Source organism: Malaclemys terrapin, chromosome 12 (assembly GCF_027887155.1).
Source record: "Malaclemys terrapin pileata isolate rMalTer1 chromosome 12, rMalTer1.hap1, whole genome shotgun sequence".
Lineage (NCBI taxonomy): Eukaryota > Metazoa > Chordata > Testudines > Emydidae > Malaclemys > Malaclemys terrapin.
Window position 1 is genome coordinate 8,548,079 of NC_071516.1, and position 24,212 is coordinate 8,572,290.

Below are 24,212 nucleotides of genomic sequence, written 5' to 3' on the forward strand. Positions count from 1 at the left end.
CGGGCAGGATGGTCCCACGGGCCGTAGTTTGCCCACGTCTGGTTTAGAGCCTACATCAGGATTGAGGAAAGAAGACATAAGAAAGAAGACATAACTCATTTAGCGTTTGTGCTTTGGCCTACGAGAAACGGAAGAATCATATTATGATGTGTGTATTGTAGTAGCACCTAAGGACCAGGGCCCTATTGTGCTAGGGGCTGTACAACAAAAAGACCGTACCCCACAGAATTTGCAACCTTACTATGTAATAATCCTCTCAGAGCCCAGGCTAGCTGGAAAGTCTTTGGCAGAAGCCTTGGAGGGAGGCTGCAGAGTTGTTTGGCAAGGGTGGCAGGTGTGCATTCTTCTCAGTAGCCATCACGGTCTTTGTCACATCTGTGGGGTTGGGGAAAAGTAAAGGCCTCTGAATAATATGGTGGGTATCAGCCACATCCTGCTGCCCATGGGCTCGATGAAGACTGTGTTTTCCCATTCTCCATCCCAAGGAATGTTCCACAGGAGCTTTTGTTAAGGGATCATCACTAAAGTCTTGTCAAGAGTGGGGATTATAGCCAATAGTGGTGTTGCACCGAGACAGCTATACTAGTGCAAACCCCGGTGTAAATCGTGATTTGCTCTGGCCCCACCCCCGTTCACACCAGGGCAGTGCAGTTACAATGGTGTAGCTGTAACAGCACAGACACCCCTCCGTGAGGCAAAGCCAAATTATCTCCCCAAGGGAGCTCGCGCAGTGCCTGCCTGCCCTAGGTAAAATGGCTTCACTCTCCATAGTGTGTGGCAATGGGCAGATTATGACAAGGTTTTAGCTGTTTGTAAGGGCAGTCCCGTCTTGTACGTTCACTGTTAAATAGTCTAACCGTAGGCATTGATCTGGCCCCATGACGGCATTATTTATTGGCTGCATTACAGGAGCGCTTATGAGCCCTCCTCGTGGACCTGGACCCACCCCATTGTGTTAGTGTCTGAGCGCCCTGCAGTCGTTACTGGTTTTCTCCTCACAACACCCTGTGAGGTAGGGTAGTGCTGTTAGCTCAGTGTGCAGGGGGGAGCTGAGTCACACACTTGCCTAGAGAAGCTCTGACAGAGTTGGGGATTGAACCTGGGTCTCCAGAGTGCCAGGCCTTTGCCCTGATCACTGCACAATCCTTCCTCTCTTGAATGCTGGTTTGGTTGTACTGAGTGTTGAGGAGGGGCAGAGCCATGCCCATGGGGCGCTGACTGACCTGGCTGTCTCCTAGGGCAATGGGCAGTGTTTCTGCAAACCCAGCATCTGCGGCCAGTTGTGCTCCACGTGTAAGGACGGATACTTCAACCTGGACCATGCAAATTACTTTGGCTGCCAAGGTGGGTACCCTTCTCTCTTTCATGAGTTGCTAGATCTGCCAGCTGGTGGCCTGGAGCGCGGAGCTGCCTGTCTGGGTTCTGTGGGACAAGAGTACTGAGGCCTGGAAAGCAAAGTGGATGAGAACAGAGGGTTGGGCTCTTCTACCAGATGTGATAGAATTGAGCACCTGATTTAGACTCACTGTACGTCCCCGGAGTCAATCAGATGGTTCACTCCCCTCCCACTAAGGATGGGAGGGGAACCAGGTGAGGGTGGATGCCTGGAGTTTACTTCTTGCCTTACAAGCTTGTACTTCTGTTTCCCTGTGTGCACATTAATGCTGGTGGTGAGGGGCGAAGCAACAGAAGCTGCAGCTGCCTGTCGCCCTGCACAATGCTCTCCCCCTCAGTGGTGCGCTACAGGGGTGGCGGTGCTGGGAGATAGACAGTGAGCAGGGCTGCGGAAGGGGTTTGGGTTCAGAGGCCTGGTCGGAGCTCAGAGGGTTCACTGAGAGGATTTGCAGGCCTGCGTTGTTCTCAGCAGCCATCAGCAGTCTGGAAATAGATCAGCGCTGCGATGGAAGAGAAGCTAATCCAAGCGGGGTCCAAGCCAACATGAAAACGGATACAACAGAATAAAAATAGAGCCCTCGGCGGCTCCTCCCTTCGGTGCGCAGCTTTGATTAGTGCTATTCGGAGCTCGTTAATATCAGTGGAATGTAAACACGTGCTTCCTGTCCACAGGCTGCCGGTGCGACGTTGGTGGGTCCATCGGGCCAACGTGCGAGGCGAGGACCGGAGCCTGTCACTGCAGGCAGAACACGCAAGGCCCAACATGCACCCTGTAAGAGGCCAGCTGCCACTACAGGGCTGCTTGGCGCATTCGCTTCTTGTTCCTTTAGCTGGAGACTTCTCCAGCACGCCCCCTTCCCCCCCCCAGCTAGCGGGCCATGGCCTGAGAACGCTAGAGGCTGCGTGCCTCCCATCCCTTGCCACCGCAACCACTACCGCACACCTACACCCCAGCGTGTTGGCCCCTTGTTGGGGACCCTCCTCTCCAGCCCCTTCCCTCCCTAAACAGCTGGAAAGAAGTTAACTCCGCTCCAGTTTTTCTCCCCATTATTGGGAAGAGGGAGTCCCATGCAGTGTTGATATGGAGCTAACAGCTGCAGACACCATCCCATTTGGTTGTGTCCTGGAGGGCCCCCGAGAAGCCAGCAATCATAGGAGTAGCATGAAATGAGTTCCCCGGACTGTGGAAACCAGGCTTGTAATTCTATCTATTGACTCTCTTCCCCAGGCCTGCGAGGGACCATTATTTCCCTGACCTCCACCACCTGAAATTGGAGTTGGAAGAGGGCACCACGCTAGATGGCCGGGCTGTTCGCTTTGGCTACAACCCCCTGGAGTTTGAGAATTTCAGCTGGAGAGGATACGCTCAGATGTCTCCCATTCAGGTATGATTTACGGGACTGGCCCCAGCCTGTGCTCCCTACCAGGAGAGGATGCAGAAGGCTAACCATTCGATGCGTTGTAGACGCGTGTCTTATTTTAACCCAAAGAGCTGCTCTAAACCCAAGGTCATGTGGTGGCCAAAACAAACAGTGCAGTGTAAATATAGTCTGTTTGTACAGATATTTCCTGTAGCATTAGGGACAGAATAGACTACTGAGAGGAGAGATCCTAATTCAGGAAGCCCTGCTCAGGAGGTCAACCTAGAACAGGGGTCTCAAACTCCCGGCTTGCAGGCCATCTGTGGCCCACGAACCTCCCCAATGCGGCTGGGTCTCTCCCTTGGGCCCACCTGCCGTCCCTGGATGTTCCCCCTCCCTCTCAGGCGATTTACAATGGCCTGGGGCCCGGGCAGTGCAGCAGAGCTGAGCAGTGTCTGCCGGCACCTCCCTGCGGTCCCGGGGCGGGGCTGTGCCTCCACACGCTGCCTCCACCCCGAGCATCCCTGCGGCCAATGGGAAGCTGCGGGGGTGGTGCCTGGGGGCAGCAGCGCGTGGAGGCCCCCCAGCCCGCCCCGCCTTGGAGCCCCAGGTAAGCGCCGCACCCCCTGACCCCCTCCCAAAGCCTGCACTTCCCTCCCCCTCCTCAGACACCCTCTCCCGCCCCCTAACTCCCTCCCAGAGCCTGCATCCGCTTCCCACACCCTCCCAGTCCCCAAACTCCCTCCCAGAGCCTGCAGCCCTACCCCCTCCTCCTGCACCCCCATCCCCTGCCCCGGCCCAGAGCCTGCACCCAAACTCCATCCCAGAGCCTGCACCCTCTCCCCCTTCCCACACACCCCCTCCCGCCTCCAAACTCCATCCCAAAGCCTGCAACCCTACCCCTTCCACTTGCACCTCATCCCCTGCCCCAGCCCAGAGCCTGCACCCCAGACCCCCTCCCCCACCCAAACTCCCTGCCAGAGCCTGCACCCCAATCTCCTACCCCAGACCTCCTCCCTCACCCAAACTCTCTCCCAGAGCCATAGGCAGGTGGGGGGTGGACTTTGGGCGGGGTGTGTGTGGGTTCTTGGCAGCATGAGTGACATCATTGGCCTTCTGGGAGGATTTGAGGCCTGGCACTGGTCCTAAGGTAAATTGAGTTTGAGACCCCTGGCCTAGAGGATCACAGTGGTCCCTCCTGGCTGTATGATCTATGTATCCTAATCCAGTTAGGGGGAAGCCGCTTACGGGGCTTTCTCTATACAGTGTCTGCAGGTTTCCTTGGGGCCCCTTCACCTGCTCTTCTCTTTCCTGCCACACTCTATGTAACCCCCTCTCCCCGACCCCAAAGAGAAACCCACGTCTCCCCCGTTACTACACGCAGCTTATACCCTTTGTGGCTGCTTTGCCTGGGCTGTTGTTGAGTATAGATGATTTTCTACATGGGGGCGAGGCTGTAACATCCACTCACATGGCTCCCTCCAGCTTTTCCCTCTGTGAACCTTGCTTCTGCACGGCCCCTATCAGAACGTTGAGTGTGTGTCGGAGGGCGAGGGGGGTTATATAGCAGCCATACAGGGTTGTCCTGTGTAGCAGGTTCTTTATCCTGACCCTTGCTCTCTCCTCCTACAGCTAGAATATTCTTTGCTTTGCCTTGTTGCTAGGCTAGGCTGGGTTTTCAAAGGAGCTGAAGGGAGTTAAGCACCAGATTTCCACTAAATTCTGGTGGGAGCTGGACGCCTAACTCCTCCGGGTTCCTTTTGAAAATCCCAGGCCGAGCAACCAGAGACTGTTAAGTAAGTTGTTCACTTGGCTGCTGGTTTTGTTTGGTATCCACTGGCTGCATTAGAGACTCCATTGGGTGTTGAATGTCGGGCAGGTGTGTGGCTTTTGTCGGCAGGCCCCTTTTCCGTGCGAGGTCATTCCAATGTGTCCTCGAGCGAGAAGCTCAGGCTGTCACCTTGGAGTTTTCACCCTAAAACTTAGTCTTTAACGTCCCTTGCCAGTATCTTTTCTCAAGGGAGCGGCCCTCCTTTATCGCAGCCAGTTGATCATGCCCATGGGAGGGTTTGCTTGGCAAACCTCCACTTGGTCCCTGGCACAGGAAAGCACTTAAGCATGTGCTTAGATCCCATGAAAGTCAATAGGACTTTAGCATGTGCTTCATGTTAAGCGCATGCTTAAGTGCTTTCCTAGATAGGGATGCTTTTCTGAATCAAGGCCACGTGGCAGCTCTTGAATAAGTGGACACATCTCTTGGGGGTGTCCTCAGTTGGTATTGTTAGTTGTTAGCATTTCAAGTATCAGAGAAAACCGCGTGATTTCAATTTGCAGCCTCTCTGCGGACATTTGGGTGATGAACCCATGAGCACAGAGACAGATGGCCTTGGAGCCGCCCATGGGCTGACTGTAGTACAAAGCACCAAACCCATGTTACGTTAATAATGGAGTCAAGCCTGTTGTTAAAGTAACCTCTTTCCCTAGCTTAGAATATGTCCCCCCCAAATAGCCCCTCCACCAAACAGCACCCATCCATGCTAGCCAGCTTCCATTCCAAAGCCGACCACTTGGAACGCTCTCCAGTTAAACGCTGTGGCCGAGCAACCTAAACGCGAGTGTGTGAGAGTGTCTTGTAGGTGTTGTCAGATAGCGGAGCGGCTCTCCCGGTGCATGCCCCCTGCCTCACCTCTCCCACCCACCCACCCATGGAGAGGGAGGAGGATAGGTGGATGTTTGTCAAGTGCACTTGGTAGCACGCGTGCAATGCCTTCTCCTGCTGCCCTTTTCACGCTGTTAGGTGGCGTGGCTGCTTGACTCCTCCTGCGCTGTGGCATGGTGCTTCGGGAGCAGTCCCCCGAGCTGCTGCGCTGGGGCTGGTGGCTATTGGCGGTGGAGGTGATGTAAGGTGTTGCTCTGCTTCTCTCCCCTTTCTGTCTCCCACCAGCCCAAGGTAGTGGTGACTCTCAATGTGACCTCCCCTGACCTGTTCCGCATCGTCTTCCGCTACGTCAACCGGGGGCCGGCCAATGTGGAAGGGAGGGTCTCGGTCCTTGAGGAAGGAAAGTTTAATGTTTGTGGCAACTGTAAGTGCATTTCTCAGTCTTAGACTAACCAAAACATCCCCGCTTTCTGCAAACCACCCCTCCGAAACACCGCCCGTTGGGACTTCTTAGCTCCTCCAGCGTGCCAGCCCTTGGCACGTTGGCAGCTGCTCCCCTGTGTCATGCAGAGGGGAGGGGGACTAGAGAGAGAGGCAGGTAGGCAGGCAGGCAGGTACCGCTCTCCCACAGGATGGGTGATGGGCCCAGCGCCGGCCCCACAGTGATGTGTGCCCAATGTGCTTTTGCTTTTTGCAGAATAAAGTCAGAATCACGGTAGACGTGAAGGAGGCAGAGCTCTATCTATTCCATGTCATCCTGAGGTATATTAATTCAGGAGGTGCCACTGTGTATGGCAAAATTACAGCTTATCAGCCACGAAGGAGAGGTAAGGGTTCCACGCTGCTCCCCTGTGCCACTGCCGCTTCCTCCCTTCCCCCCGCAGTCTCCCGCGGACATCTCTGTACGACTTTACTCTGGAACTTCTGCCCTCCAGAGCTGGAGGCTGGACTGAGGCGGCACTTCCCCCATTTAACAAGCCAGCGCCGCAGCGAGCCCCGGCCACGGCCCCAAGGGGAGCGCGCTTGTCGACTCGGCCGGTGTTGGAGGAGGCGGCATAACGTTTAGATGAGGCTTCCCTGCCTGGTGCCCCCGAAGGGACAGGATGGCCCGGAAGGCCCTTGCAGAGCCCGAGAGGAGTAGCTACACGTCCAAGATGGGCCACGCAGGTGGAACCAGATCCAAACGTCAGCATCCGGACCCAGGCTTTATTTTTCAGGTCCCATCTTTCACTGCCAATTGGTGAATGAAGTGGCGGGACATGCAGGAGGGGGATGCGCTTCGCCTGTCCGTGTGCTCCCTGCAGCCGCCTTCTACCATCAGAGCACGTCGCCTTGTATTTTAAAGCCAGAGGCAGTAGCAGGAGACCAGACCCCCCCCTTCCTGATTGATAAGGACATGGCGGAAGAGCCTGGCTTTTGGCCTTTGGGAAGTGCCAGGCGGCTTGGCCTGGCAGGCGGTTAACAGGGTGCCCCATTGCATTTGGGCACTTGCTCTAAGCTGGCTGCACAGTCTCTGATAACCCAGCCTGTGCAGGCGGGGAAAGGAAGAGCCAGCAAAGACAGCGTGAAAGGCACGGAGACCCAGGAATCAGCAACGTGTAGGCAAGAGCACACTGGGACAGATGGTTTTGGTTTTGGTTTTTGTGTGGAAGAGGATAAAAGGGCTTTACCCAGGCACAGGCACAGGCACACGGCCTACTGCTAATGTCTCCTCTCAGCTAGGCCAGGAGATAGGAATGGGGGTTCGTGCCAGTCATTGGCTTGCTCTTTTCTGGCAGCTCAGGGCCCGTCTACTTCTCCCCTGGGCTGTTACCCAAGCAGCAGCTTTCTCTTTTCTGGCAGCTCATGCACAGGACTGAGCATTGCCATGCCTGACCCGAGCGCCAATCTTCCTGGAGCTCTTTGCTTCCCCAGAGCCGCCCTCTCTCTGAGCCCCTCTGCTGCTCTCCCTTCCCCACAACGCACGATTTATGGGGTGGCTCCTCTCCCTCAGGCAGGGTGATTTGGCAAGTGCCTCGGAGGGGCTGCTAGCTCTAGCTGTCGGTGACAGCAGGAGACTCTGCTGGGCATTGCCTCTGGCCCCCGGCACTCCCAAGCTTGGAGTTTGAAATCCACTGTCAGACCCGCATGCTGCACTGCCACCCAGGGATTCCAGGCTGCCAGCGACTGATTGTGTCCCTTCTGGAACAGTCCCATAGGACTGCATAGACAAGGACTGCTTTTTATAGGAGGGTTCAATAAACCCTATAGAAAAGTTGTCCCTTTCTATTAAATTCTGTAGGCTTTTTAAGTGATTCTTATAGAACCCTATTGGTATGGCCCCTATTAAACCCGATAGGTTGGTTTTCCATAAGGAATGACTTGGAACTGAGTCAGGCGTATCTTTCCCCGCCCGCCCTACCCATGCCAGGATGGCGAAGTGACATCTGGTTTCTGCAGCATGGCAAGCGCTCAGCCCAGTGAGGAAGAGGAGCAGTAAAATTCTGCTCCAGCCTTTGTTCGCATCCACCTTTTGCGTTCACTTTTCTGAAGAGTGAGTCTCTGCAACCCCTCGATGCCACGTTTTTCTGGCAAAATTGCATCTGCAGGTTTTTTCATATGCCGGAACGCCAATGTCCATGTGCGACGTGCATTTGCTGACCCAGGTTGGCTAATCGATCTCTGCAGGGAAGTTCTTGAGTTGGCAAGTACGTAGAAAATTGCAGTCCCTGTAGAGAGTGGGAGGCCCCTTCGACAATCTGTCCCAAGGAAGCCAGCAAGTTTCAAAGCCAGCCGCAGCAATTTCTTCCTCAGGAGAACTAGCCCAGTGTGGCAGCTCTCACAGAGACCCTGCAAGAGAATGGCACTGCGCCTGCCCTGGCATGTCTTCCCATCTGCTCTCATGCTGCCAAACCCAGCAAAGCAACCCTCAACGTGAGCTACAGTCAGCCTCTACTCATTCGTCGTCCGCTGAGTTCTGTTTCAAGGAGCTAGGTTGGGGATGGCTGGTGCTGTCCTGTTTGATACCATCATGAGGATTCCCAGTCTAATGGTTAAAAAAACAGGGCTGGGAGGTACAAAACTGGTGTTCCCTGCCACTGACTTGCATTATGACCCGGAACAAATCACTTGACCTCTGTATCTCAGTTTTACAATCTGTACGTATAATGCTCCCGGAGAGGGAGGAGGTTCCTTAATTCTCTACTGTCGATGTAATGGTCTGAGATCCTGGGATGAAAGGTGCCATTGAATAGAAAATATTATTGTTATTTATCTGGAGCTGCTGGGCTGACACAGAAGAAACTGTTGCTTTATCTTGTGAAGTGAGCAGCCGGAGGATATATACAGGGCCTGACGTGCCCAGATGTTGCTTTAAACAAAGAAAGCAAGCGGCTGGATACGCCCAGTTACATTTCTACACAGGAAAGTTAAGAGAAGGGTCATCCACTCACATGCTGCCGGGCGTAATCTGATCACAGCATAGGTCAGGAAGGATTACAGCTGGCTTGCTGTATAATGCTGTGGCTTTTTTCCCTTCCTTGGAAGCTTCAAGTATTTGCTAGTGCAGGAGGCATATTCTCAGCCTGGTGGACTGATGAGTGGAGCCAGCACAGCAGCCCCTTTGCTAAGCCATGTAGTCTCCAAAACATCGTGCCATCCTCATCCTGTGTGGAAGGGGCTGCCAATGTTAAGACGAGGGGCCTACAAGCAAGTTAGTCCCTTGCAGCGTTCTGTGTGGCAATCATTTAACCCTTTCGCTCCCTGACAGCTCCGAATGTATGGTTCAGGAATCTAGGGTCCATTCTTGAGTTAATTGCGCTGTCCACGTACTGGATGTGGCTAAACAGTCGAAGTAGTAGCATGCTCCTTCGCCCTACCCTCGCTCGCCCCTGTTGCGTGCCGTGCTGTAAATGTACCACACACAGACAATCAGAGGAACGCGCGTGTGAAATTCGCAGCCTCCTGCCTCAGCTCATCTGCCCCCCCCAGGCAGACCGGCACATCTGCTCATTTCATGTGTTTACAAAACCCCTGAACCTGTAAACTAGCCAGTGGCCGTTCTGATGCTAGGTGCCGTGCTGTGATCACACTCAAAGTTAATTGATTTAAAATGTCAACTGAGCGTCAGTTTAGCCAACAAGTTTCAGTGGGAGAAGGATGGGGCCTGAAATCCAGGTGAAGGCTGTTGCATTAAGTTGCCCTCTAAGCTCCAGCTGCAGACTGTCTGTGGGGAAAGGCAGGAGGGTCTCCGAGTTTGCAGCAAGATATTCTCTGTTGTGTATAGTGTATCTGATTGATTCTTGTCACTTGTCTTCAAATAATTTCATAGTAAATAAGTTCTAGCTGGGGTGCTGTTGGGTATGGGCTATTCAGCGTTGGATGAGAGCTACAGATGAGCAATAACAGTGGGGCAGTCAGTGATTTTTTTCACTGAGCAGATCCTGCTTGGGGGGTATTTCTGTCATTGTCTGATGTGGGACTTCGGCGCATCCACAGTGGACGCTGCTCGAGAGACTAAACCAGGCTCCCCGCCCCCGAGCCACGTTTACAGAGTCACTTCCCTGCCTGTATCCTCCGCGCTTGCTGCCTGTTGCGCGGTATCACCTCAGAGCCGCCCTGAGCTTGTGCCCTCTCACAGTCTCTTGTCCTTCCCGCCCCAGGTACTGAGCAGACCAAGCAGATCATCTTCGCTCCCAGCACCGAACCGGCTTTTGTCACCGTCCCTCAGAACAGCTTCGGGGAGCCCTTTGTGCTGAACCCCAGCGTGTGGTCGCTGATCGTTGAGGCAGAGGGCATACTGCTGGTAAGGCCCTTCCCCTTCTCCTTCCCCCAAGGAAAGCTCTGGCAGTTTCCCGAGGAACAGAGTCACACTCAACTTGTCCCCCTTCTTCTCCACCCCTGTTCCAGGACTATCTGGTTTTGCTCCCCAGTTCGTACTATGAAGCGCCCATACTGCAGCTGAAGGTCACAGAAGCGTGTACCTACAGCCCAGCCCCTGAACGAGCCAGTCAGAAGTAAGGAAATCCATTCCTCTTTTTGTCTGTGATCTGTGTCATTTGGGGTCTTCCCAGCTCTCTGGTATTAATGAACCTGTAGGCTGCCCCCTTCTGTGCAGAGCTGCATTTCCATTCAGTCAGCAGCTGTGCGGGAGGCACCAGGGATCTCCCTTCACCAGGGAAGCCTGGGCGAATGGGGGCAGGGGCTCTTGGAAGAAGTCAGCCATAGCAGCTAACTACCCCAGGACCCCTGTGGTGCCTCTCGCCTGCCATTCAGGCCAGTGGAGGAGTGCTGTGTTCGCAAGAGTCTGCAGGGCTTCGGGGGGTGAGGGTGGCTGTGTGGGGAGAGGTTTTGACCGTGACAATGGAACATAACAAACAGGGGCAGTAAAGTTCGAGGCTGAATGGCTTCCTCTTCCTAATGGCACGGCCCCACCCAATCTCACTGGGGACACCGTAGGATTTTGGAGCGGGCGTTGCACTGGCGGGAGGGATGCCTAGGTCATTGGACGGCTCAAAGGGATAGTACTGGGGGCGCTGCCCCGTTCCCCACCCGCCTTGGTCGATGGCCCCAGAACGTTGTTAGTAATAAGCAGCGGTCGCTGGCCAACATGGAATGAACTGCCAGCCTCTTCCATGCCTAATGGGCAGGTGTCCATATCTCATACACCACCTTCCCCCATGGCCTCTCTGTGGAGACCACCAGCCAGGGCTGAATGGGCTATGGAGACTGATTTCCCGGTCTGCCCCGAGACGTGGGCCCTCCCAGAGAGATCTGAGGCACTTGAACAGCACAGCGTGGGGACATGGGGAGGAGAGGAGAGGGGGATTTTCACTGCCATGGCCAGTGAAACACAAACTCTTGCTCCATCATGAGCGGCAGAGACCTTGCTTTGCTCACCGGGACCTGGGCTGGACAAGACAACACTAACCACAGAACTTCACCAATTCTTTCCTAACACTTCTAGCTGCCTCTTGTACAAGTACCTGTCTGTGGACAGCTTCCCCTCTGCGTCTGGAGGAGACATGGTGTGCCGGCTGGACAACAGCTTACCCAGGCCCTGTCCCATGGTGCCCATCACCCCATCACACCCGCAGATGGCGCTGTGCCGCGGCAGTGACGTGAGTAGCTCATTTATTTCACCCTTCAGCCCTGTGAGACCAAAGGTGCCAGCTGTCCCCTTGAGAGACCTTGTACTTTAAATATCCTGGGACGGCTATTCCAGAAACTCGCCCACACCCACTCTGTTCCCCCTGCAGCTCATCAAGTGTGTGTTTGGGTGCTGCTCACCCATGTAGTCACCCCTGCAAACTCTGCCCTGAGCGTGTAAATGGTGGTGGTGGGGGGGGGGGGGAATATGCTCGTGCTGGGATTTTAAAACATGGCCCACTGCCTCCTTAGCCTGTCCATACAGTAATACGTCGAAGCCTGTGCACCTAAGAATCTCACTGATGTAGCCCCAGCGGGAGGCTATATGGGAGGTGGTATGCACCCACTGAGAGCTGTCGCAATGCATCATTTCAGTCCATGGAGTGTCTTGGGTCACGAAGAGGAAAGCTGGTACATAGCACTGGTAACCTGTGTGTGCAGTAAGGGGAGGTGAGATGCAGTGTATCTCTCTGTCATATTTTCATTTCCCACCCAGGTGGAGGTCCAGCTGCGGCTCACTGTTCCCCAGCCTGGGAGATACGTGCTGCTGGTGGAGTACGCCAACAAGGATGCTGTGCAGAGGGCCAGCGTAGCGATGAGCTCCCTGCAGTTAGCCACCCAGCAGGGGTCACTCACCTTCCACACATGTGACTACAGGTATGAAGCCAGATCTGAACAAGAGGCGGCACAAAGGGTTAGCTGGAGCGAATACGGTAACGCCCCTCTCCTGCATTGCACAGTGAAGGGACAAGCATCTCTGTTCAGTTGCTTCCTACTTTGTTGCACTAATAACACGTTCGGCCTTGTGCCTCAGAATGAGAATATTGTATCTGGGCACATATGTTAGTGCAGTACCCACCATGGGATCTTGGTGCCAGCTTGAATCTTGCAACCCCCCTGGAAGGGTAGGCACGTTGTCGCTCCCGTTCGATAGTGGGGAAAGTGGGACGCGGGCAGCCCAGACCTTCAGAGCCTCTTTTATGTGTGCTTACTGCAGCTAGGGCCAGTGCACTTGCAAATTTGATGCTTGCTTATCTCACATGCATTCCCAGTTCTGAAAATCTGGGCCTAAGTGACTTGACGGAATCCCAGTGAGAGAGCGCGGCTGAAAATAGAAGATGAATCCTGTACCTGAGTCGCCTGCTCCAAGCACTAGGCAATATTTATGTAACCCACAGACTGAGTGCCTTGTCTGGGAGCTGTTCTCATGTTTGACTTCAAACTGTGACCTTAGCAGTAGGAAACAAAGGCTTGGGATATCCTTAGGAAATGCACTTCTTGTGTCTATCCTGAGCGGGCATTCAGAGACGTACCTCGGCTCTATATAAATATCTTCAAGAATGTATATCTGGCAAGACAAGAAATGAATTACGGCTGTGCCCGGGGCCGTCCTTGAGTTCTGTTTTTGTCTCGCAGTTTCCTTTGCCGTGGGATGGTCTTAGATTCACAGAATCGCTTGGCAGCTTTTGAACTTACCACAGAGGGAACCCTTCGGTTCACAGCAGATCAAGCCCACTTCTTCCTGGTAAGCCCTCACTACAAAGGACAGCTGTGTGGCATCCCTCAGCTCCAGGTGGTGTGGAAAGAGGAGGCCTAGAACCAGTAGATTCAGGACTTAACCTGGAGAATAGGGTGATGTTCCTATGTTAGATCAGTCGCTGTGTGGAACTCTGTTTATATCATGAGTAAGGCTGCGAGTCTGTCACGGAGGTCACAGAAGTCACAGATTACGTGATGTTCCAGGACCTCTGTGACTTCTGCAGCCTGCCGGTGCTCCTGACCCCAGGGCCGCTGGAGCAGCTCGGGTGGCTCCGGGGCCAGCCCCCACAGCAATAGTGGCGGTGTGTCTCGCCCCTCCCCCCCCGGCAGCAGCGGTGGTCCCAGGTGTCTTCCCCCCAGCAACAGTGGAGGCCCCGAGCACCAGCAGGCACCCCAGAGCGCCCGCCCCCTCGAACACTCAAGATGTCGTCAGGGGTATATAGTACAAGTCATGGACAGGTCATGGGGCCATGAATTTTTGTTTATTGCCCGTGTGTCCATGACTTTTACTAAAAATACCCATGACTAAATCTTAGCCTTAATCATGAGCAATCTGATATGGTTGGCTGCCGGCTGGGAGAAGAGGTGACAGGACAACGATGTGGTGAAAAATGTATCATGGGCACTTGGGACTGAGGGAGCGGGGGCGAAAGGAATTGTCTCTTGCGAAACTCTCTTATAGGGTCTTTCAGCAATGTGGTAATATGTCTCCTCCATTGTCTCATCAGAGCCTGTAGGCTCACTTTGCAGAGCATAGAGGAATTCAGTGTAGATGTTAAGTCCTAAGTGACCCTAAGGGATTGTCTACACAGTTGGTGAGTGCACAGCAAGCAGGGGTGTAAATCTCCAGGGTACTAGCTTGCCGTGCACTAACTGGCCGTGTAGACCCTCCTGCCGCTCACTGAAAGTTCTCTATGTGCATTGACAGCAATAGGTCAGCGTGCACTGCAGGGTCCACATGCAACTTAGTACAAGGCTGGCTAGTGCGCTGTAGAGTCACACGCTGGCTTGCTGCACACTAAGGCTCTCTATGGACAACCCCGAGTCTCATTTTCAGAAGAGATTTAAGCACTTGAGTCCCATTGATGTTCAGTAACACTTAGGCTCCTCTTTTGAAAATGGGACTAAGTGTCATTGAAAGTCAGTAGGACTCAGTACCTTCTGAAAATGGGACTTAATCACGTAGGAGCTAAACGTGTATATTGAATTCCCCTATACTCTGCAAAGCGGGCCAACATGCTCTGATGAGATACCATGGAAGGGGACATACTGCCAAAGTCACTTCTGAAAATGGGATGTAAGCTCTGAATCAGTGGTTCTCAACAGGGGTTCACATACCCCTGGGGGTTTGCAAAGGCCTTCCAGTGGGTACATCAACTCATCTAGATATTTGCCTAGTTTTACAACAGGCTACAGAAAGAGCACTAGCGAAGTCAGTACTAACTAAAATTCCATACAGACACTGACTTGTTTATACTGCTCTATATACTATACACTGCAATGTAAGTACAATGTTTATATTCCAATTGATTTATTTTGTAATTTTATGGTAAAAATGAGGAAGTCGGCAATTGTTCAGTAACAGTGTGCTGGGACACTTTTGTATTTTTATGTCTGGTTTTGTAAGCAAGGAGTTTTTAAGTGAGGTGAAACTTGGGGGTACGCAAAAAAATCAGACTCCTGAAAGGGCTACAGTAGTCTGGAAAGGGTGAGAGCCCCTGCTCTGAATCACTTGGAGGCATATACAAATCTTGCCTTAGAGCAATTGAATTCAGACACATTTGGCTTCCGCCCTCCACCAAACACAGGGTCCCTACAGCACTGGTCTTCAGTGAAGTGAAGTGAAGTGTCTATTAGGGGATCTTTAGAGTATTCATCCTGATCTTTGGGGGTGGGGGGTGAGGGTAAAGGAGCAAATCTAGGCTTCAAGTAGCAGGAAGTTTCATTTTACCACTCTTCTGTTTCCTTCCTGCTGCTGTAGTATAAAGTGTACCTGATACCTTATGGACAATTCACCATGGAATTTGTTGAGCCAAAGGTTCACTGCATCAGCCTGCATGGCACCTTCTCACCCTCCAGGTAACGGGGTGCATGATTTCTCTACGCACTTTTCCTAGGAGAGTGAATATTATCCCCTTTTTAAAGATGGAGGCACAGAGAGGTGAAGTGACCGGCCCACTTGAGCCAGTGGCGGAGCTGGGATTAGAACCCAGCTCTCCAGTCCTGTGTTCTCACCACTAGACTAGATGGCCTCCCTTATGGGATATACTCCGTGCGTTGCTCCAGTGAAATAGCCTTCCTGAGACTTGTTCACATGCCGTGACAGCAATTCAGTGTGTCCGAATTCCTACTCTTGTTCATCACTTACCACTAAGTTAGCCGTACAAGATTCCTCTCCCTCTCTCAGTGCTACATATGGTAATGGCCCCAAGGAATCCCTGTAAAGGCTCCTTCCTTACCACGGCATGCTTTGTGCTCTGGATCGAAATTATGGGCGAGTCTCTCTCCTGACAGAGCTCATAGTTCTGTCTTTCCACGGCCAGCGATCCAATGTGTTGTGTTTTCTCCCTCTGGTGCAGTAGTTCCTGCATCCCATCAAGGTTTATGAAGCTCTCTCAGTCCATTGTCCTGGAAGCAGGCCAGGCTCTGTCAATCCCTCCAGACTTTCCCCTGACTCACGTCTTCACAGTCGCTCCGACTGGCATCCCAACTGAGCCTTCGCCTCGGCCTCCGACCGCAGTGGACTCCTCAGCAGAGCTCATTCTCCTGCAGCCTGCCCAGGTAATGAAGACTGGAGCTGGACTGGGCTTTTCCTCCCCGTGGCAAGGGGATTGTTGTGTCAGATGGCTGCACTGAATGCATGCAATTGCTCGGTGCAAGTCTCAGCAAAGCAGCGGAACGACTCCATTCGTGCAAGGGCATCTCTGGCTTTCCCATCCATCTTCATTAACCATGACACAGTTGTGTTTTCATCTGGGCTTCTCCAGTGCTTTAATTCTGTGGATCACTTTGTAATCCACATGGACCTTCCTCCCCACCCAATCCCGCTCTGCTTGGTTCTCAAAGTCCCCTTCTGCAGACTCCCAGCAAGGGCTCTGCAGGCTGGGCCCCATGGACTACAGCTTGAGAGTTGCTGCCTTAGAGTAACCAAGCTTGGTGGTTCTGGGAAGATAGAGGGGCTAACTGTGACTGTCACATACACAAGGGAGACTGAGTCCCCAGGGGTGCAAAGCAGAGAAATCACTCTCCTACTGGCGTGTTGAAAGGGATGTGATGTTGGCGCATTGCAGAGGGATGGGGATTGCACTGGAAGAGGAATGTGCATGTCAACCCTGATTTCTTCTCTTTGCTCCTGTCTTTTGGGCCAGGCTGCTGCTGTATTTAACAGCCGGATCCAGACGCTGGGTCGCTATGCTTTCATCGTGCACTATTACCAGCCCAACCACCCCACGTTCCCTGTGGAAGTGTTAATCAACGGTGGGCGGATTTGGCAAGGTGAGCAGAGCTGGGAGTAGGGAGAGGCTCCTGGGACTGAGGGACATGGGGAAAGTGATCTGAAAACTCCTTTTGATCACGGATCTCTCATAGGAGGTTCCTGGAGGAAGGCAGAGCGTCAAGGGCATCCAAACTGCCTCTTCCTCCTAGCCGGGACGCTGGCAGCAGCTGTGTGAGAAATGTCCCAAAGGGAATAGAGATCTGATCTGAGTACTAAGAGGCTCTTTAACCTGGTGGAAACAGGCAGAATAAGAACCAGTGGCTGGAAGTTAAAGGCAGATAAATTCAAATTTGAAGTGAGGCACAAATTTTTAACTGTGAGGGTGATTAACTGTTGGCACTAACTACCCAGGGGAGCGGTGGATTCTCCATCTCTTGAAGTCTTCAGATCCACACTGGATGCCTTTCTGGAAAATATGCTTTGGCCAAACACAGGTTATTGGGCTCAGTACAGGAGTAACTGGGTGAAATTTGGTGATGGCCTGTGATACACAGGTCAGATTAGATAATCTCGTGGTCCCTTTTGTCCTGAAAAGCTGTAAGTCTATGAATCTAGGTCTTCCATTGGACTGCCTGTATCTGTTTCCCATATATGAGCTGGCTGCAGCAATGGGCGCTGGTGCTTTCAGTTACTGCAGCAGACTCTAGGAAGGTGAAATGAAGGCCAAACTGTTGAATAAATGTATAAAGTTGAATGGGTGTTTAAAGTGAGGCACCTAAATCCGCAGTTAGACACATCGTTAAAGAGACCTGCCTTTCAGAGGTGCCGAGCTCCTGAAGCTCCCATTCACTTCAGTGGGAGCCACATGGGCTCAGCTATATAGGGACCTAACTGCAAATTGACCTTGGCCTTACACAGTGGGCCCCTGGGGTTGGAGATGGTTTCCAGCTGCGCACTGTTTCCATTTCCACCACCGAGAAGCATCGATTTTACAAAGGCCAGGGCAGAGGGGAAGATTTGCACTAGGTTTTGCACGATGCTTTACCTAGCAATGGAAGGGCAAGCGCGTGGCGCTCACACCAACACACACATCACACACGGGGCAGGCTCTTCTGAAACTCAACCCCTTCCCTGGTGGCTGCCTTTATTCATCTTCCTCAGGGTCTTCATTCAGACCACAAAGCCCCGAAGCTGGACCCTGCCTCGGAACATGGCAGCATTGACTTGGCCTTGGTTGCCTCCCGAGCTGCCTGAGTCAGTGTCGGAGACACGAGCACCGTGAAATGGGCCACGCGGGGGAGAGTTGGTGTGTGCGGCAGCCCACAGCTGGCTGCCTGGGCGTTGCTTTGGATGAACTCGAGCGGAGCAGGCTGGGGAGTGGGATGGAGGCGGCTGGAGGGCTGATGTCTCTTTTGCCCTTTCAGGCCAGGCCAAGGCTGCTTTCTGCCCACATGGATACGGTTGTCGGAGCGTGGTGGTTTCCGAGAACCAGATCATCCTGGACGTTACGGATAACGAGCTGACGGTGATTGTTCGTGTGCCAGCAGGCCGGCAGCTGTGGCTGGTAAGTGTGGAGCTGAAAGGCTCCCTCGCCTGCAGGACCTGGTTCCATCCCTGTGGCAGCCATAGGAACAGGGTTGCAACCGTGGATTTCCAGGCCATTTGCTGTAGGATAGTGACAGGGAACGTTTCCCACCATTTCCCCATTTCTGAGCCATCCTGCTAAGTTGCCTCCAATGTCGGGAAATGTGGCATTGTAGCTTAGAGGACAGGCTCGGTGGAACCCATCACTAATGGGCAACAGCCAGTAGGAACTATGTTATGACATTGCCACGCTTAATGGGTAGCCTTCCTAGTAGAGAGGGGAGGAGACTGAGCTTAATCAAGCTGCTTCAGACTGTCAGCTGACAGCCTGCGAAGGCCAGGAAGAAATTCCCTTCCTACCCTGGGCGCAGCTTTGAGCAGTCGGTTTGGTGCACTGTCGTGATCATATTTTGCACTTTTGCAGAATTGGTTTCATGCACTATTGTGATAATACTTTGCACTTGCACTGCCTCTTTCACCCAAGGGTCTCTAGAGACAGAGGCAGGTAAGCATTATCCCAGTCGTCCAGATTGGGAAACGAAGGTTCAGCGCTCTTAAAGGATTCACCAGAAGCCACAATGCAAGTCATCAGCTGAGCTAGAAACAGAAGTCCGGTGTCCTGATACTGCCCTTGGTGGGTCTTTTGCTTGCCTCAATCACATTGGGTATTGGCTGTTGCCTGTGGCAGGACACTGGGCCACAGGGGCCAATTGTCTTCTCAAAAGACAAGCGCTTTGAAGTGTTTCACCGTGTCCCAGCTGGTGAGACGCTAATCATTCCTAAAGAGATGCTCAGGCAGCGGCGTGAACTGATTGGCTTCATGTGCTGCTTGTGGTTCTCTTTGGCTTACCTAAGCCGTTGCAGGGAGGAAGCACTGAACGCTAGGGTGTGGCTGGTTGCTTTGTGTCTTGCTGCAGGATTACGTCCTGGTGGTGCCTGAAGACAGCTACAGCTCCCATTATCTGCTGGAGGAACCCCTGGACAAATCCTATGAGTTTATCAGCAGCTGTGGAGTCAATAGTTTCTACATCAAGTGAGAGCCTTGGCTTTAAAGGGACTCTGTTCTGTTGTCCAATGGTTTTGCATTCTCTATGGAACAGAAACAGTAGAGTATAGGCCATTGCTGGGGAAACGCGTCCGGCTAGGATGCTGGAATTGTCTGCTTTAATTGCTTCCCTTCTCTTGGCCACGCCCAGTTAATAAATAATTAATACATCTGCTGGGTTTTTCAGTAGCTGGGTTCTGTTTTGCTCTGATTCATGCTGATTTGGGGTGGTTTGACGCCAGGGACCCTGGGGTCTTAAATGACACAACACCCAAGTTAATATTGGTTAAAATCTTGGTTTTAGCTTAAGCAGACGAGTCTCCTTCGCTGGTATCTAAAGGAGCATTCACAGGTCCTTAATGTCCTAATATAGAACCTGAACAGTACTGAGTGCCCTCGACTGCGGCTGACTTCCGTAGTGGTTGAGGGTGCCCGGCACCTCTTGTGAGCAGCCTGTAGACCATCTGGGAAGGTAGTGGTGGGGTTGGGAGTGCCCTGGTGTTGAGGCATCTCATTTAAAGCAAGTCTGTCCGATGGAGATTTGTCATGCCTTGGGAACCTAACCTTGCCTTGGAGAAAGTACCTGCAGGGGAAATCAGCCCTGAGGATGGTCTAAGAGAGCCCAAGCCAGGAACCTCTTCCCTCTTTCTTTGCAGTCCTACCACATCATCCAAGTTCTGCAGGGACTCTGCCATCTCGCTCTCTCTGTTCTACAACAATGGAGCCCAGCCCTGCCGCTGCCACGAGGCAGGGGCCGTCAGGGGCCAGTGCGAGCTCTTTGGTGGGCAGTGTGCTTGCAAATCCAACGTCATCGGCCGAGAGTGTTCCCGGTGTGCCACCGGTTACTGGGGCTTCCCCAGCTGCAGGCGTGAGTTACCTGTTCTGTGTTTCGGGAGGAAAGCTCTGCTTCTCTCAGCTCTGAGGGGTTTGATGGCTGCTGGGGGCCAGATGCCTGTCCTGTAGGCCTTGAAAATAGCTGATGAGGATAACCCGGTTTTCTGCCTCCTTATGGGAGTCGAAGTTGTAGGAGATTTTCCCCATGAAGTTTGTACTGAGGAGGGGGGGTTAAACAGTGCAGCTCATAGCACTATTTACATGCTCTGGAAGTGTGTGCGCTAAAGATCCTCTCCAGCACCATCCAGCACTTCCCCATCACCATTCCTCTCAAGTAACTCGAGGTTCCCAGTGCATTTGTGTCGTTTAAAGATTCACCTCATCCAGGACACCCCTTCTTTGCTAGTCCTGTGGTTTGTTACGCTGGGTTTCACGGGTTGTTTATGGACACTTTTACTGCCAGCCGCAAACCTGCTTCTGGTTTTCCATGCCCGTTTCTGCAGTTTGCATGTGCACACTGATCTGGATTTGCTAACTCCAAGTCTGGGGCTAAATGTGGTCCTCATTCTCTGCCCATCACTGGTGATTGTCAAAACCAGACTCCCCTGTGTCTTCCAGCTTTGCATTTCAGTCAGTACCAGCCCACTTAAATCCCTGTTCACAAGCTCTATGACAAACACAGAGAAGCCCTGGCGCCAGTCACTGGCTTGCCCTGGTGGATCCCACTGGGGTGGGCATTGGTGTTTGAACAGGTGTTGTTCTGAGGCTGGTTCTAATGCCAGCTTTTCAGATGGACAGAGCACAAGCTCCCCTGCACCCGCTTTTGTTGATTTGCAGCCTTGGTGTTGCTTGGCCTTTGTTTTATCACTGGGTTCTTACTGCTTCCGCAATGAACTCAGCTGCTTCCTTTCCCTTGCAGCTTGTGACTGCGGGACCCGCCTGTGCGATGAAGTGACAGGACAATGCATCTGCCCGCCGCATACCATCAAGCCAGAGTGCGTCGTCTGTGAGCCCCAGACCTTTGGCTGCCACGCCTTGATTGGCTGTGAGGACTGCAATTGTTCTCGTACAGGAGTCCAAGAACTGGCAGAGCCAGGATGCGACGTGGACAGTGGCCAGTGCAGGTGAGGAACAATGACGGGACCATGGTTGTATAGAGGATATGTGCCGGCAGCAGCACTGGGATCATTAGCTTAGACATCTGGCTTTATGGAGTGCCATGGGGTGTGTTGGCAGGTTGGGAAGGGAAGGGAATCAGTGTTGTATTCCAGGAGTATAGAGCAGCAAAACTACTCGCATGGGAGCTTGTTAGGAACTAGAGATCAGCAGAAGACCAAGAACCTTACTTCCATTGCTCCTGTGTCCTATCTAGGTGCAAACCCAATATAATAGGACGGCGATGTGATGTCTGCGCCCCTGGCTACTACCATTACCCGCACTGCCGGAGGTGTGACTGTCATCAGGCAGGGACGGAAGTGAGCGTGTGTGATCCGGTCACTGGGCAATGTCACTGCAAGGTCAGTCTAGTTACCACACTCCGGTGATGCTTGCCTGGCCAATTTAATTCCCCTGCCCTGGTCGGTCTTGGGAGAGTGGACATGGAGAGATGGAGAACAGGTAGTGCTTAGCATGTGGCATCATGCGTGCTCTCTAGGGAATGCCCCTGGGCTTCATGGCACACTCGGGCCTTTGATTCCCAAGAGTTTCTGTCAGCATCAGAAATCTGATTGAAAGTGTCCGTGATGAGAAGGCCTTTTGCTACAGCACCACTGGAGAATAACTCAACTCTTCAGTGACCAGATGGCAACCCGCTCCTCCGGGTGGTGCTCCCAGCCCTGGCTGGGCACAGGAGAGCTTTGGCAAGTGCGGGAGAGTTACGGTTTGATAGTGAGCAGAGGTTAATGGCTGATGAGGGGTTTGCCGCGCAAACCTGCAGGTGAATTGAATAACGGCATCGTTTCACAGCCCCGGGCAGTGTTTTGATAACTGCTGGAGCAGTGTGCCATCTGTCTCTGGGCTCCTATAGCAATTGTAGGGGAAACTCGGCACATCTCCTGGTTCATTTTTCTTCCAGGAAAACGTGGAGGGTGTGAGGTGTGACCAGTGCCGCCTGGGGACCTTCTCTTTGGATGCAAACAACCCCAAGGGCTGCACCAGGTGTTTCTGCTTTGGAGCGACCGATCGCTGCCACAGTGCGGAGAAGTACCGAGTGGAGGTGAATGAAGGGCTGGGGTTTGGGGATGTCGGTGGTCCTTTCCCCTCTGTTCAGTGGGATTCTGTTCCTCCCAGCCCCCAGGTGGTTTCTTTCTCCCGCTCTGCACGAAGCCAGTACGTCTGTGGGATATCCCGGAGCGCTGGGGGCTGGGTTTAACCATTTTCATACCCGCACGTTCCGCCTCCTCAGCTGAGCTCCAGGATCCTTTGCCTTTGGGAGGTCCTGATGCTTTACAGAAGGTGCCACGGGAATCCCTATGGAGCGGGAATTCATGCAGATAGTTCTGAGGTTGCAAATAACTTGAGCAAATTAGCTTCTCTAGAAGCGAAGGAACAGAATTGGAGCATGACTGGGATCCCACTGGCCTCTTCTCGGCACCCCGTTTTATAGAGCGTGACCCCTGTATTGAGAGTCGCTGTCCTGGAGTAACAGTAACCGAAATTCCAAGGCCCGTTCTGCAGCCCCCACCCTGTTCCACGTGCCCCAAAGGCGCACAAATGCAGAGACATTCCCTGCGGCGCATGTGGGGGGCTCTCGGAAAACAGGCATACAGCTCTCTTTCGCTCTCTCCTAGTTCATCAACATGAATGGGTGGGTGTTACTGAGCGGAGACCGCCAAGAAGTGACCACCTCCCTGAGACTAGAGGAGGAGCTCGTTCATGCGGACCTGAAGAACGTTCCCGAGGCCTATCAGGAGCTCTATTGGCACGCACCCAGCTCTTACCTTGGAGACCGGGTAAGAGAGAACACACCTGGCCATGGTCCCTGCATGCTTGTCCCTTGCATTTGGTAAGGTGATGACGCAAACGCTGTCACATGCCGCCCTGATCTTCCCTGAGCCTCAGCCCAATGGCCTGCTTTGTGCCATTGCCTGTCAGTTGGATTTAGCGGGGGTGTATCTGATTATGCTCACCAGCCATGAACCACCATAGTATGTCACTTAGCTGAGTGGTGATAAGTGTCTTCTGCCTGTGTCGTTTGGCTCTCCCCTAGGTGTCCTCCTATGGTGGATACCTGCGGTATGAGCTTCGCTCAGACACCAGAAGGGGCGATGTGTTCATTCCCATGGAGTCCCGCCCAGATGTCATCCTCAAGGTACAGCCTCAGAAACCCCTTGTGCCTTGTGCTAGGGGTTCAGGGATAAATGGTGCTTCCAGCCAGTGACTTACAAGACATCTTTGTACCTTCCCCAGGGAAACCAAATGAGCATCATGTTTCTGGAAGGCACTTACCCTTCCCCTGGAGAGGTACACGAAGGCCGGCTGCAGCTCGTGGAGGTGAGTTCGGACACACTGTGCACGTTCCCTAGAGCTTGAAGGGACAGACAGCGCAAGGCATAGAGTCCCGAGAACCGAATGTTGTTCCTCTGTACTGTGGACTGCAGCCGTGGCAGCTGTTTAACGTGTCCTAGGAATTTGGAGCAGTCTGTGACTGCCTCAAAACCTGGAACACTTGTGGAGATGTGTTGGAGAAACATTAGGGTGCATGCTCCAGGAAAGCAGGAAGAGTAGCAAGATGGTCTAGAGGATAGGGCATCAGCCTAGGACTTCAGAGACTGGTTCAATTCCTAGCTCAGCTGCAGACTCCTAATGTGACCTTGGGTGAGTCACTTAATGAGCCCCGAGCCTTGGTTCCCAAGGTGGATAGTGCTTCCTAGTGGTGGGGTGAGGACAAAATCCACTTATCCTTGTTTAGTGCTCAGATGCTACAGTGGTAGAGGCCATCCAGACAGAAGGGAGAGTTGCCTTGAGTGCAGATGCTACAGGGCTAGTACCTTTAAATGTTGCCTATTGCTGGTAATTCTCACTCTAAACATTTTCATTTTGGTTGCACGCTCAGAAATTTCTGTTATAAATTCCATATAGTTTCTGGGGCTTTCGTCTGAGACTTTAAGAGCCAGGTCCTGTCTGCCTTGTGGGGACGTTAAAGGGTTAAATGTTCAGCCTATCATCCTTGTTTGCAGGTGCATTTTTTTGTGCTGACAGATTTGCATCCAGATGCATCCATGTCTTTGAGCA

At 52.9% G+C, this 24,212-nt stretch overlaps 1 protein-coding gene across 3 annotated transcripts in view; it reads left to right on the forward strand.

Moving 5' to 3' along the window:
• The window catches only part of LAMA5 (laminin subunit alpha 5), a 167,806-nt gene that overhangs the window by 109,240 nt on the left and 34,354 nt on the right, over window positions 1-24,212 (forward strand). Inside the window, exons 20-40 of one of the 3 annotated variants that reach the window (XM_054045341.1) lie at window positions 1,239-1,344; window positions 2,068-2,167; window positions 2,624-2,780; window positions 5,701-5,839; window positions 10,056-10,198; window positions 10,303-10,409; window positions 11,360-11,513; window positions 12,038-12,198; window positions 12,958-13,066; window positions 15,062-15,159; window positions 15,660-15,861; window positions 16,449-16,575; window positions 17,941-18,080; window positions 19,018-19,133; window positions 19,802-20,013; window positions 20,899-21,103; window positions 21,352-21,496; window positions 22,054-22,194; window positions 22,769-22,930; window positions 23,188-23,289; window positions 23,388-23,471. In XM_054045341.1, coding sequence (XP_053901316.1) covers window positions 1,239-1,344; window positions 2,068-2,167; window positions 2,624-2,780; window positions 5,701-5,839; window positions 10,056-10,198; window positions 10,303-10,409; window positions 11,360-11,513; window positions 12,038-12,198; window positions 12,958-13,066; window positions 15,062-15,159; window positions 15,660-15,861; window positions 16,449-16,575; window positions 17,941-18,080; window positions 19,018-19,133; window positions 19,802-20,013; window positions 20,899-21,103; window positions 21,352-21,496; window positions 22,054-22,194; window positions 22,769-22,930; window positions 23,188-23,289; window positions 23,388-23,471 — 2,910 coding nt within the window. Of the gene's footprint in view, window positions 1-1,238; window positions 1,345-2,067; window positions 2,168-2,623; window positions 2,781-5,700; window positions 5,840-6,112; window positions 6,243-10,055; window positions 10,199-10,302; window positions 10,410-11,359; window positions 11,514-12,037; window positions 12,199-12,957; window positions 13,067-15,061; window positions 15,160-15,659; window positions 15,862-16,448; window positions 16,576-17,940; window positions 18,081-19,017; window positions 19,134-19,801; window positions 20,014-20,898; window positions 21,104-21,351; window positions 21,497-22,053; window positions 22,195-22,768; window positions 22,931-23,187; window positions 23,290-23,387; window positions 23,472-24,212 lie in introns of all 3 variants that reach the window. The other 2 variants (XM_054045342.1, XM_054045343.1) reach the window with 2 other exon arrangements.